Source organism: Python bivittatus, unplaced genomic scaffold, assembly GCF_059951505.1.
Source record: "Python bivittatus isolate LINGU-HERP-01145 unplaced genomic scaffold, Pbiv_v1 ctg000160_np1212, whole genome shotgun sequence".
NCBI lineage: Eukaryota > Metazoa > Chordata > Lepidosauria > Squamata > Pythonidae > Python > Python bivittatus.
The window spans coordinates 9592837-9606773 of record NW_028277076.1 but is presented as its reverse complement, the minus strand read 5'-3'; the positions used below and the strand labels follow the sequence as shown (position 1 = coordinate 9606773).

At 49.0% G+C, this 13937-nt stretch overlaps 1 protein-coding gene across 1 annotated transcript in view; it reads right to left on the bottom strand.

The window, feature by feature from the left end:
- The window catches only part of GPSM1 (G protein signaling modulator 1), an 87602-nt gene that overhangs the window by 34777 nt on the left and 38888 nt on the right, over positions 1 to 13937 (bottom strand). Inside the window, exon 10 of the mRNA XM_088147188.1 lies at positions 1748 to 1818. Within this exon, the coding sequence (XP_088003314.1) occupies positions 1748 to 1818 (71 nt within the window). The remainder of the gene's footprint in view (positions 1 to 1747; positions 1819 to 13937) is intronic.

The following is a 13937-nucleotide window of genomic DNA, read 5'->3' as shown; positions in this document are numbered from 1 at the left end:
TTAACAGCCTCCCGGCTTAACAACAAATTTTCCAGTCCCTATTGTGGTCGTTAAGTGAGGACTACCTGTAATGCAAATATTGGATGATTATGGAAAAAGGAACTAACTTGCTCCAAATCATAGCCAAGGATCTGCATTTCTACCCATCCCCACCACATTATTCTATAGGCTCCACTGCTACTCTCTTCAGCACACACGCAGGTTTTTAAGACAAAGAGGAAGGCCTTAGAGCTTTCTATGGAGTCTGGAGGCTTGATTTGGCTTCCTGCATGGAGCTGGAGTTGAACTGGGTGCCCTTGAGGGTCCCTGCCAGCTCCTGGATGCTGCAAGGAGAACAGCAGAGACCCTGGAAGGAAGAGCCCAATGCAGATATTAACGTCCCCGTCCCCCAAACGGATTAGCAGACATCCAAAGCAAGTAGGTTTTGCCGGCGTTCCTTGGGGAGACCCCTCGGTGCCCTGGTCTAAGATGGCATCAAAGCCGGCTCTGACTTCTTGCTCCCAGAACAACGTGAGAAGAACAGAGGGGTGCAAGCTGTCATTAAAAATGAATGAATGAATGAATGGAACCAGCTCTTAACCTCCCCGAAAAGGGTATCTTGCAAAGCAAGCCAGAACAAGCCGTTGCTTGTGGCCCAGCAGTTCTTCTCCCGCTGAATCGCCTGGATCCTCGCCGCCACCGAAGGCTCCCGTTACCTGGCAGCTCGCTTTTAATTGACTCTTCGGCTTTCAGGGCAGCCTTCGCCAAAGGTGGGCGCTCTCCAGGTGTGTAAACTTCCCTCCAAGATTCTCAGCAGCAGCCAAACGCTTCTGGGGAATTCTGGGAGTTGAAGCCCACCCATTTGGAAGACAACCTTCAACTCCCAGAATGCTCAGCAAGGGTCACACACTGACCGGAGAATTCTGGGAATTGAAGTCTATCTATCTGGACGATATCTGTCAACTCCCAGAATTCTCAGCAGGGGCCAGGCTATCTATCTGGAGCACATCTTTCAATTCTCAGAATTCCCAGCAACGGCCAGACTGGAGAATTCTGGGAACCGAAGTCCACCTAACTGAAAGGCAACCTTCAACTCCCAGAATGCTCAGCAACGGCCAGACTGGAGAATTCTGGGAACCGAAATCCACCTATCTGGAAGACAACCTTCAACTCCCAGAATGCTCAGCAACTGCCAGACTGGAGAATTCTGGGAACCGAAATCCACCTATCTGGAAGACAACCTTCAACTCCCAGAATGCTCAGCAATCGCCAGACTGGAGAATTCTGGGAACCGAAATCCACCTATCTGGAAGACAACCTTCAACTCCCAGAATGCTCAGCAACCGCCAGACTGGAGAATTCTGGGAACCGAAATCCACCTATCTGGAAGACAACCTTCAACTCCCAGAATGCTCAGCAATCGCCAGACTGGAGAATTCTGGGAACCGAAATCCACCTATCTGGAAGACAACCTTCAACTCCCAGAATGCTCAGCAACCGCCAGACTGGAGAATTCTGGGAACCGAAATCCACCTATCTGGAAAACAACCTTCAACTCCCAGAATGCTCAGCAACCGCCAGACTGGAGAATTCTGGGAACTGAAGTCCAGCTATCTGGAAGACAACCTTCAACTCCCAGAATGCTCAGCAACCGCCAGACTGGAGAATTCTGGGAACTGAAGTCCTCCAAGGCACTCAGGACTGGGAAGGTTGTATTAGAACAACAAGAATTATTGCCTCTTTGCTACCAACCTGGGTCTCCATTTACCTTTTCAGGTGGGAACCTCAGAAGGTCAAGGCTGTTCATGCTGTTGGTTTGGGCCCACTTTGGTCTGGCTCCTGGAAAAGACGCGGCAGCCGTGGGTGAGGATTTCGAGGCAGATGAAGGCAGACCAGAACAGGTCCCTTCCTCTTCACATATTACATACGCAGCACCAAAACAAAGCTTTCCAAGGTGACTTGCGGCGCTCTCAATTTAATTGAAACTAAGTCATTAAGTTAAAAGGCAACTACCGCAGATAATATATCAGCAATCCAATGGCAGAGAGAAAAGAAATTGCAAGTGCCATTGCAGCAAAAATGTTAAGCTAGTAGAGCAGCGTTTCTCAACCTTGGCAGCTTGAAGATGGGTGGACTTCAATTCCCAGAATTCCCCAGCCAGCATGGCTGGCTGGGGAATTCTGGGAGTTGAAGTCCACCCATCTTCAAGCTGCCGAGGTTGAGAAACACTGTAGTAGAGTCTTAGTGCATTAAAAAGCCCCCCCAGCAGTTCCCCACTGCAACCAGCATAGCAGAGTATCCAGAAAAGGGTCTCCGGTGAGGAGCTAGGGATCCAGAGACTATCCAGTCTGCAGACGAGCCCCACCAAGGTAGGATGGCGATTACTCAGAAGAAAGACACAATGATCGGTCAGAGAAATGAGCTGAGAGTAACAGAAGGAAATCGAACAATGATACATGCAACGGTGCGCACTTCTGGCTCGGTTACTATACTTCGGAAGAAGATCTTAGTAGTGGACCACAAACCACATGAGCCAGCGGCGTGAAGCAGCAACCGAGAAGGCAAATCCGATTTTTCAGCTCCGTTAACTGAAGTTTAGCTTCCAAACTACGGGAAGTAATTGTTCCGTATGATTCTGCAGGGGTCCCCCCGCAGCTTAAACCTGGTTTTCTGCCCACACTTGGAGACGGAGAAAGAAAGAATGAGAAGGGCATGGTGGTTAATCAGGAAAATGGACATTAAAGTCCTACGGAAAGTATTAAAGCAGAGGAAACGGAGGGGGATATAACTGCCCTTTTCAAATACCCAGAAGGACATCACGTAGAAGAGGATCGAACCCAGGGCTCTCTCGTTCCCGAATGACTGCAAATAAAAAAGATCGTACCTATATATATATATTTTTAAACATTACACAAACCAGCAACGAATCCCAGGAGCTTTTCCACGGGGCAGACGATTGTCATGCCCCGAGGCCAGGAAAGAAAAATCCATTTGGCTTGGAGAGAAACCGAAATAGGCCGAATGTGGGTGCTGTCTGCGGTGGAAACACTGTTAGGAAATATTTACAGAACACGGTGATCGCTTGGAATTACGCTTTTACAATATCCAGAGACCGCGATTCCCCTCTTCGTATGGGACCGTACAGAACTATAACCTTGCTGGGTGAAACCTGAATCTGTCTTTATGGCTTCTCGTAGATCACCGGTGCAAAGGCGGTCTGCCTCGCCTTCAGCAGGAGTTTTGTGAACGGTCATTTCGGGGGGCAATTGTCACCGCCTGCACCTCCGTTCCTTTTGAGCCTCCCTTTTACAACTCCATCCTCTTTGTGTGTGTGTGTGCGTGCATCTCTCACTTTTAGAACATCCTCCACCTGGATTCACCCAACATGCTAAACCAGTGTTTCTCAACCTTGGCAGCTTTCAGAAAGGTGGACTTTAACTCCCAGAATTCCCCAGCCAGCCTTGCTGGCTGGGGAATTCTGGGAGTTGAAGTCCACCCTTCTGAAAGCTGCCAAGGTTGAGAAACACTGTGCTAAACCCTCAATCCAGATTCAGGAGTCTGCTTCTATGTTCACCCGTGTGAAATCCTAAATCCATATTCTGCTTACATCATGCCCTGCTCGGCACAACTCTGGATAAGGTACAAGAAATGAAAGCTTCTGCTTAGTAAAATGTGACTCCTTGTTTCTGCTACGGAGTGGTGAGAATTTTGCTGAATTTATTGCCAGCTGCTTTATGATCCCTTCTGGAAGGCAAAGCCAGGTCAATATTAACTCTCCGCTGGGACTGACGGGCCGAAGGGGGTTGTTTTAGAAAGCAGGTTCGGTTGCAAGCTGCTAACGTATCGATGGATTGCGCAAGGGGTGACGGTGGCTTACGCTGGCCCTACCCGCCATGCAGAAACGCGACCGGTGCCAAGAAACTGCCCATTTCCTCCCCAGATCAACGGCACCTTCGTCCGTCAGTGCCAAGCAGGAATTTGAAAGGAGATCTCCATAAACAAACTCGCCTGTTTTTGCTGGCAGAGCCGGTAATGGCAGAGAGAGCAAGGGAAGCGGGTTTTGACGAAATGAAGGCAGGCCGTTCCCTGTTGCCAAAGTCCTTGTTAAAGCAAGACCCCGAGGCTCTTCTGTCAAACTGGATCCTGTTAGAATAACCAGCATTTCTCTTTCACCAGGCAGGCACCACAGGTCTTGGCGCAATGCCCGCATCCATGCCATCTTCTCATCTTTAATCGGCTCCCGTACCAACTGGAGCCAACCTGCCCTCATTCCTCCCATCGAGGTAGGACGCCCATCCCGTCGTCGCTTCACCCGCTCCCTTATAAACTGCTCTGTAGTTTAGAACAAGCGTGCCGCGTTTTCATTTTTGGCTCTGCTTTATACGCCACTCCAGTCCAACTCTCCCCTCTTCCTGAATGCCCAGGGTGCCAGAGGTGGGTTCTTCACCTCCAGCTGGATCCTTATGATAAATTTGCGAGAGTGACGGGGATCGTTCCAAGTCACAGACTAAGTTCACCTTCTCCGACCTAGATTTCTTCTCCCCAGATCCTAGCCAGCTCTGACCCAGGCCTTGGACTTCTTGCAATGACCAGGGCTGGGGCACCTTCACAAGCATCCCATATGTAACATCTCCTTCAAGCTGAGAGAAATTCACAGAGGCGTCCCTGAGGTTTTCTTTGCAATTGTACAGAAGTGACTTACCTTTGCTTTATTGATGTCCCAGACTCACCTACAGCTCTGAGAACTCCTGGTGGTCTCTCATCCAGCTACAATCAGGCCCAACCCCGACCCAGGTGCTGCCACTGGCTAAACGTATAGAGCTGACCCACCAAACCAAAGACAAAGGAACCACAACAGGGAAGGTTAACGTCACTGATCGTCATTTGATCATTTCCAGCCCCAGCTCTTGAGATTTCTGGCACAGTCTTTCTCTTGCGAAGCTTCCAGATGTGCTGGGACTTTGAAATCACCTAATTCCCCAGTGCACAGCACAATCCAAAACACATGTATTAAGAGCACGTTGCTCAGGGAGGAACGTGCCTCCCCCATCACAGATGTGTACCTAAAATTAGGAGCAGCGATTCCCTAAACTGTGGAACTACCACCCACATGAAGTCTTGCGACTGAAATGTCCTCTTAGGGGGACAGCTAGACCACACCTTGCCAATGCTCCCTGAAAGGACAGTTTGACAGTTTTAGGGGTGTTCAGATCGTCCGCTCGGAGGAGAAAAGTGGAAAAAATTTGGAGACTTAAAAAATAGATTAAAACCTGGCTCCAAACAACGTCTCCTCCTCCTGCCCCCACATAGCTGTCATCCTGTTAAGACATCTTGCCAACTCAGCAATTTCATCGTTTTACAAATGGGAAACCGAGAAACAGCCCACGAGAGGCTGTTCAAGGCCACAAGAAGGATCCAGGCAGAGCCTTAAACCCAAATCCCATCTCGGCCCATTTCCCTCCCGGGCCAGATTCAGTCTCACTGGTTGAGAAAACCCAGCCTACACCTCCTTTCTCTGCAAGCAGAAACAACAGACGCTCAGCCCAAATGTCCCATTTCCACCAACCTTTGGGGCTAGCAACGTGGCACGTACTCACCTAACCCCAGAAAAACTGAGTTTCTCCAGCGCTTGGACATCTTTCTAGCAGGCTCACTTCAAAAGCTGCTGATGCTGTCTATCTCCAGACTATTTTTCCTTCTACTCCCAGTATCCCCAACATTCAATTAAAAATCAATTTTATCTCTCCCCGGCACCCTCTGACAGCACAGGATTCTGTAGCTAAGAAAACTTCAGACGTTTCTCCTCCTCCGGTGCTCCATTACCCTCCTGCATAGTTATTGCCATGTTTACCAACGGGCACTGCAAACAAGTGAAAAAGGAAGGGAGGAAATTCTCAGGAGCATTTCTAAATGCTTTCTCTATCTTTTAAGGTTTGCCAAAGTCTCTAATCTAGGGCGTTGTAACTTTCTGGGCCAGAAGAGCAGACTGGAACGATTCATCCCTATTTTTAGAAAAGCCGAAGACCGTTTGGGTGTTTGCAGGTTTTTCAAATCATAATCCTGCAAAGGTAAAGATTTGAAAGATGCACTTTCTCGATGCCCTGCTTGGTCCCCTCTTTCATTTCGCTTCGTCGCTCCCTTTTCATTTTTCCCTCTCCTGCGAAGGTTGGAATTTAAGCTTCAGACTTGAAAGAGGCAGGAATTAGGTTTTTAAGAAAAGAAAGTTTTCAAAAATCCACCAGTTACACTCCCCCTTTCAGTAAGAGATTGGTCCTTGTTATGGGGCAGGTTAGAGGAAATGCGCGTTTCCCAGTGCGAGAGTTTTGAGAGAGAGTGAAAGTGCAAGATTTATTTCCCCAAACTTTTGTGATATTTTTCCCCCCAGCGTTCCTACTGTTGGAAAAGAGAGAGGGAAGAGAAATGCTTTTATTATTCAACATTCATTTAAATTCTCGCTGAGTAGGAAGCATAGATGGGGCCCTTAGAAAAGATCTATGGCAACTCTCACTGGCTGAAAGCTTTTCTGTCCTGACACAAAAGTTCCCCACTTGCCAGCTGCCTCCACTTTTCTCCCCCCTCCCCGCTAATTCCAATTCAGGAATGCAACTTCTCCTCCCAAACAGCAATGAAGACCCCTTCACCCCCCAAATGAGGTTGATGTTCAGCAGCACAAAATGTAGGCGTTGGATGGGCGGCATTCACACGACATGCTAGACTAGGCTTGGGGAGTTTGCGGTTGTGGGAATCCAAATTGCTGCCTTTGCCGTCGTGGGTGAACCAGAGCATCACGTCCAAGCCGGGACACGCTTCGGTATAGTTTGGGCAGAGCGAAGCGAACATCCGCACGGTGGCTTGTCAACCCAGGTTTCCGACACGCCGTCGGAACCCCTGCAGGGACCATGCTGCGGTAATGCGATGATTATCCACTATTTTTTAAAATTAATTTTTACTAAAGAAGGGGTTTTTTGGGCAAAGTATTGCCCAAAGAAAATTAAAAATTATTTTTACTTTATTAAATTGATAGCCACCAGGCTGCGCTTTTGATTGTTTCCTCCCTCTAGAATTTTAGTCGAAGGGACCCCAAAGATCATCTAGTCCATCCTTGACCAACCTTGAAGAGGGGTGGACTTCAATTCCCAGAATTCCCCAGCCAGCATGGCTGGCTGGGGAATTCTGGGAGTTGAAGTCCACCCCTCTTCAAGTTGCCAAGGTTGAGAAACACTGATTTAGTCCAACCCATTTAATAAATTAAATTTTAACAAATTGGTCCAACAATGTAATAAATAAATAAACAAATAGACCCTCTGCAGGGTGCAGGAAAACCAGTGATCCCACCCATGAGAGGTGTCTGTCCATCCTTTTCCTCAAAACCTCCACTGATGGAGAATCCACCATCTCCACCGGCTGACTGTTGCTCTTCTGTACAAATCTTACTTGCTGTACAGGAAATTTTGCCTTAGATTTAAACAAAATCTAGACCGTCGCCACTTACAGATGCTATCTCTGGTCTGGGTGCAAGATGATGCAAGAGGAAGAATTTAAGAAGCATTCCTAGCCCTGGGGAGAGTGGGCTGAAGTCCCACTTAAGCCACGGGGTTCATTGGGTGAAGAGGTGGGCCCTGCCCCTCGGCGTGCCCTTCCTTACAGGGCTGCTGTTGGAGTAAATTATAGAAGACCCCCCCCCTGAAATCTCTGAAAAAGGAGGGATTGAAATGCAATCAAGACAGAAAACTAAGCGATATCATGCAGAACATTTGCCCCACGTGCTTTTCTGATGACAATTTTAGGGAAGTCTCACGCCTGGGTGAGAAGAGCAGTCTGGCTGTGGGTCACCCCATGCAATTCAGATTGCAATCTTTTTGCAAGGGGGTTGCAACCTTCCTTTCTTCCCTTCCATGTGGAAGGAAAAGATCTGGAAGGAATTTCTCCCTAGATTTCCCCCCCTCCTTTTCTCTTCTGTTTCCCCCTTCCCACACAACGATTGCAATAAACCGTGCTTTGTTCAACCACGTTTGGCTGAACGACGATTGCATCGGGCACCCCACCAGCCCTCCCCACTGGCCACTCTTCAGATCTGGGGACTTGGTTCCCCAAATTTCCCAGCCGACAAGGCCATTTCTGAGAACTCTCGACCCAAAGTCCACCCTCATTTGGAGAACACCAAGCTGGGGAAAGCTGCCAGAAGCCGCAAACCCTGGTTTGCAAACGTGCAATGACTCCATTCACAATACCTCGCCAGGAATGAGTGAGTGTTTGCTCCCTCTGTGAGTGGCCTGGGTTGACAAGCAAGGACTAGCCCACTCTTCAGCAAGCCCCAAAGAAGCAAGACAAGCAGGTTCCCGATGGCCCAGGGAATGCCATGGGGTTTGCCCAGCGTGTCTGGGCTCTTGCTGGCTGAGAAAACGGGTGGGCAGCAGTGAAAACACCAGCGGGTGAATAAGTGTCCTGAACAGACATCTGCAGAGGTCAATGTGGGGAGCCTTTGTGTTTCTCCCCCCACTTCAGCCAAACAGAGAAGGTGGAGGTGGAGGAGGAGGAGGAGAATTAGAAGAATTAGAATTAGGAGGAGGAGGAGGAGGAGGAGGAGGAGAAGGAGATGGAAGAGAAGAAGGAGAAAGGATGATGATGATAAAGGAGGAGGAGAATTAGAAAAATGAGAAGAGTTAGAATTAGAAGAGGAGGAGGAGGAAGAGGAAGAGAGGAAGAAGAGGAAGAAGAGTCATTGTTGTTTGTTGTTCTGGGGCTAGAAAGTCTCAAGCTGAGATTAAACTAGAAAAACAGAAGCCTCTTTCACCAAGCAAGGACATTTCCAAGAAATGGCAAGGTAGATTTGGACAGACCATTATCCAGAAATCTTATTTGGTCCTACAACTGCTTACTCTAGAGATCAGTCCCCCCTGTGCAAAGCAGGGACCAAGAGCTGGGACTATAAAAGCATTCTTCTCTACCCTTCTTGACCTGGATCTCCAAACTTATGGGAACTCTCCTACGTCTGGCGTCTCCAGATGTGCAAGTGACAGTGTGCATCTGGAACTGCGCAACTTGTCTCACGGGGCCAAGGCCCATCAATCTTCCCCCATCCACGGGGCAGGAAGACGCCCACCTTTCTCCTCTTCTTCTGCACCCTTCTGAACCTCTTCCCAAGCCGGAGACGCTTCTCGAAATAAATGAAAGATTAAACACAGAGACGCCGATTCTACGCTAAGCCGCAATTAAGTCGGACAGCCTCTTGGAGCACTAAACAACCGCAATTAAAGCAGTTCGAACGCGTCCGTCAGCCGGGAGGAGGGGGAGAAGAGAAGACGCTTGTCTTGCTGCCAGAAGAAACCCACGGCTACAATCTTTGCAGAAACGCGCGCCCCCCTCGCCCGCCTCTGCCGAGGTCGGCGCCCAGAAGGCCACGCCAAGAGGAGAGGGCCGAGACCGGATGCCGAAGCAGACTCAGTCGAGAAAACAAGAAAAGCATCTTCGCAAGCTGCCATCCTAAAATATTCACTGCTCATTGAAGCCACAGCGGATAATTCAGTGGCCCCCGCTCAGCTCTTCGGCTCGTCCGAGCACTTTGTCGTTTTTCCCCCTCGTGCCAACTGCCCTCTGCGCTTGGCGTTAAGGCACCATCGCCCAATGATGCTGTGGGCATGGGGAAGGGACAAGGCTGAGCAAAGGAGCCCCTTTTCACCCCACGCCATTTGCGTGTGGACTCCCTTAAGGAAAGATTCCAGGAGGTGGAGCAGAAGTCCAGTGGTCATTTGTATTTAAATCATATATTTATTTATTTTAGTATTCAGATTTATCTAACCGCCCATCTTGGGTACAGTATACGACTCGACTCTAACAATCAGAGAGACAACAAAAAAGAGCAATTTAAAAGCGAGGGGGAAAATAATATAACAGCCTATAAAAAATAATGAAATGCATAAAACTCATCCCGTTCATCAAAACAGTCAGAACAGCTGCTGCGTGGGGTCCACCACACTGCCAGGTCCCCATACCCGTTGGCAAAACCATGCCAACCACGTGGCCAGCAGTGACTCTGGGCGGCGTACAAAGATTAAAACCCAACAATTTAAACCATAACTCGTGTTGGACACCTTCCAATTTAAAAAAAAAAACACATCCAGAAGAGGGATCCTGGCCTGAACGCCACCTGGAAGGAGATCAAGACCGCTCTCCCACCATTCAGGAGCTGAATCATGGATCTGAGATCCCACTGGGACGAATGCTAGGGGAAAAGTTCCTAACAAAAAGTTGGGAACTAGTGACCCAGGGAGGTAGTGGGCTCCCCTTCACTGGATGGGTTGGAGCACAGATTGGGTAGCCATCTCTGGACAATGGTGCTTTCATTTGGATTCTTGCACAAAGCAAGGGGGGTGGACTGGATGGCCTCCGGAACCCCTTCCAACCTGCCTAGGCTTTGCTGCTACGAAGCCCGTTGAGTGGCTTGAGCGCCCAAAACAGCAGTTCCAGCATTCTTCCAACTACAAAGGCGGCTTGGAATTAATTCTCTGGGGCTTGGGGATACAGGTAGTCCTTGACTTATGACCACAATTGGGACTGGAACGTCTGGGCTAAGCAATGCAGCCATTATTTATTTATTTATTTAATAAATTTATATAGCCACCCATCTCACCACAGGCAACTCTGGGTGGCGTACAACAAAGCATTAAGCGAGTCACACCTGATTTGATGACTGTTTTGCTGCGGTTGTTAAGTGAATCACCATGGTCGTTAAGCAAATCACATGGTCATTAAACAAATCCGGCTTCCCCCATTGAGTTTGCTTGTTGGAAGTCCCCTGGGAAGGTTGCAAATGGCGATCATGTGATCCTGGGACGTTGCAATCATCGTAAATACAGGCTGGTTGCCAAGTGCCCGAATTTTGATCCCATGACTGCAGGGATGCTACAACGGTCATAAGTGCAAGAAGCAGTTGTAAGTCACTTTTTCCAGCACCGTCATCACTTCAAACAGCCATTAGGTGAATGGTCATAAGTTGAGGACTACCTGTACAGAGCAACCATAAGCCTCAAGGAAGGAAACGCTCTGCTGGGTTGAACCACAAGGTTTCTAGGCAGGAGAAAAGGGCCCCATCATTCCCCATTTCGAGGGCTGCGAAGTTTTACCAGCAGAGAGCAGCTTTTGACTAACAGGGTGTTTTATAAATGAGGGGCAGATGTGCGACGAAGGCGCAGGACGCACCCATTTCAGCAAAGTTCCCTCGTGGAGAGAAAGCCGGGTGCAAAAACTACTTACATTAAATTTCTTCCCCCTCCAAGGGCCGAAGAGCGAGAGAAACAGCGACAGTTGGCATCATTCTGGTCGAAAACAAGTAAGGAGCTGGAGAAGGAAGGGCGTTCACGGCGCTCGCCTGCAGCACTAACCAGCCTGCCTGGTCCGAAGGAGCCTGCTCTCCGTGGCAGTCTGCTGGCCTCGGTCACCTTGGAGGTGTGCAAACAAGGCAGATAAAGCCCCATTGTGGAGCTGCTCGGAGCCAGCCCTCTGTGGGCAGCCGGGCCCCTTGGAGACCGGGCCTTCCAGGACAACGCAGCGGCTCCCTTTCTCAGTCCTGCCAGGCGGGGGGGCAGCTGGTCAAGCACTAGGGCGACCCCACCCCGATGGGCTTTTTGCGTAAGAAAGAAAGCGATTTTGTGACTTATGGTTTGATGGTTAGGCTACAGAGAGAAGGGAATTACGATGAAACCTTAGAGAGAGAGGTTAAAATATAATTGTACTTATAACTGCTGTGAAGAGTATCAGAAGCCACTTAGATACATATAAAATGTTTTCTGTTCTTTTACTTGCTTTTTCTTTTTTCGACCTTCTTCGTTTTTTCTTTTCTTTTTCACATTTACTTTACTATATATTTTGTTTCTTTCTTTGAATGTATTTCTTATTATCTACGTAAAATCTTTTAACAAAAGCACACACTCAAGTTCATTGGTGCGTGTATGTGTGTACACACACACACACACACACCAATTAGTTGATTTAGATCCAGACGGACAGGCAGGGACTGGCCAGTCCACCAGACATCGTGGTAGCAGACAAGGACCAGAAGACAGCGGTAGTGATAGATGTGGCAGTGCCAAGTGGCAGCAACATCAGGAAGAAGGAGCGTGGGAAGCTGGAGAAGGACCAGGGCCTGAAGGAGGAAACAGAGAGGATGTGGAAAGTCAAGGCCAACGTGGTCCCAGTGGCGGCAGAGCACTCGGGGCCGTGACTCTAAGCCGGGCGAGGGGCTCCCACAGATCCCAGGAACGACCTCAGAGCTCTTGTCCAGAAGAGTGCAGGGCTACGAACAGCCAAGATCCCGCGCACAGCCCTCAAGCTCCCAGGCCGCTGGTAGAGGACCCGAGACTGAGGAAGACATGAGCCACCCACAGGGGTGAGAGGGGAATTTTTATTTATATGTATAGGGCTTGTTTTTGTAGTTTGACTTTTTAATTAATTAATTAATTAATTAATGGGGATATTTATTTTTTAACTCTTTGTGGGTTTTACTTTCATTGTGAGCTGCCGGGAGTTACCCGCTGGGGGAGATGGGCGGTGGAAGGAAGGAAGGAAGGAAGGAAGGAAGGAAGGAAGGAAGGAAGGAAGGAAGGAAGGAAGGAAGGAAGGAAGGAAGGAAGGAAGGAGGGAAGGAGGGAGGGAGGGAGGGAGGGAGGGAGGGAGGAGGGTGACTTCAGCTTCCAAATTCTAGTAGCCTGAAAGGGCTTCTGCACCATTTGGGGAGCATTTGCCCTGATCCAGTGGATTGGGGTAACTGAAGGAGCAGAGCCACACTCTCAAAAAGAGGGGACCTCTGTGGGGGTGAGAAAATACTGACCCACTCTGGCATTTGAGGGGGGATCCTGCCATCACCATCCTGGGTGGAGGAGGCCAGAGAAAGGACCTGCCCCCACAGCTCTAAACCTGCCCCCGCTCCTTAAAAATAAAAAGAATAATCAGGCAAACACACTCCACGTTCTTGGAAGCCAGGTTTTATAAAATCACAGCAGGTACAAATGTCTCCACTGTCTTGTTTTGTTTTTGGAGGAGTTGGGGGGAACGGTGTGGTTGCTGAATTCTTCCGTCTTCACTCAGCCACGCACCTGTTTTATTAGACACACACACTCACACACACCCTTTTTTTCCCTTTTAAATTCATTCTGTCCTCCAGACTGGGGCGCGTTTGACCTTGAGAATGATGCTGCGCTGATGCACGAGGCTATTACGGCCCATCAAAGCTATAAAAGAGAAGCAGCCACACTTGATTGGCTGCACTCGTGATCCTGACAACTTTCTCCTGTAATTACAGATGAGCACTGAGGGAGCTCACGATTTAATGTTCCAGGATTCAGGAGAGAAGAGGCCAGATGGATGGATGGATGGAAAGATGGAAGGAAGGAAAGATGGAAGGAAGGATGGGAGGATGGATGGATGGATGGATGGATGGATGGATGGATGGATGGAAGGAAGGAAGGAAGGAAGGAAGGAAGGAAGGAAGGAAGGAAGGAAGGAAGGAAGGAAGGAAGGATGGATGGATGGAAGGAAGGAAGGAAGGAAGGAAGGAAGGAAGGAAGGAAGGAAGGAAGGAAGGAAGGAAGGAAGGAAGGAAGGAAGGAAGATGGAGGGAGGGAGGGAGGGAGGGAGGGAGGGAGAGAGGAAGGATGGATGGATGGATGGATGGATGGATGGATGGATGGATGGATGGATGGATGGATGGATGATTGGATGGATGGATGATTGGATGGATGGATGGATGGATGGATGGAAGGAAGGAAGGAAGGAAGGAAGGAAGGAAGGAAGGAAGGAAGGAAGGAAGGAAGGAAGGAAGGAAGGGCCAACACTCTTCATCCGGTCTGGGGTTCCAACCCTGGCAGAGGCTGAGTTCCTACCCCACCGTGAAGCTTAAACTCCATTTCACAAAACACAACAAACCAGAGTATGGCTTAATATAATGGCTGGCTTTACACCAT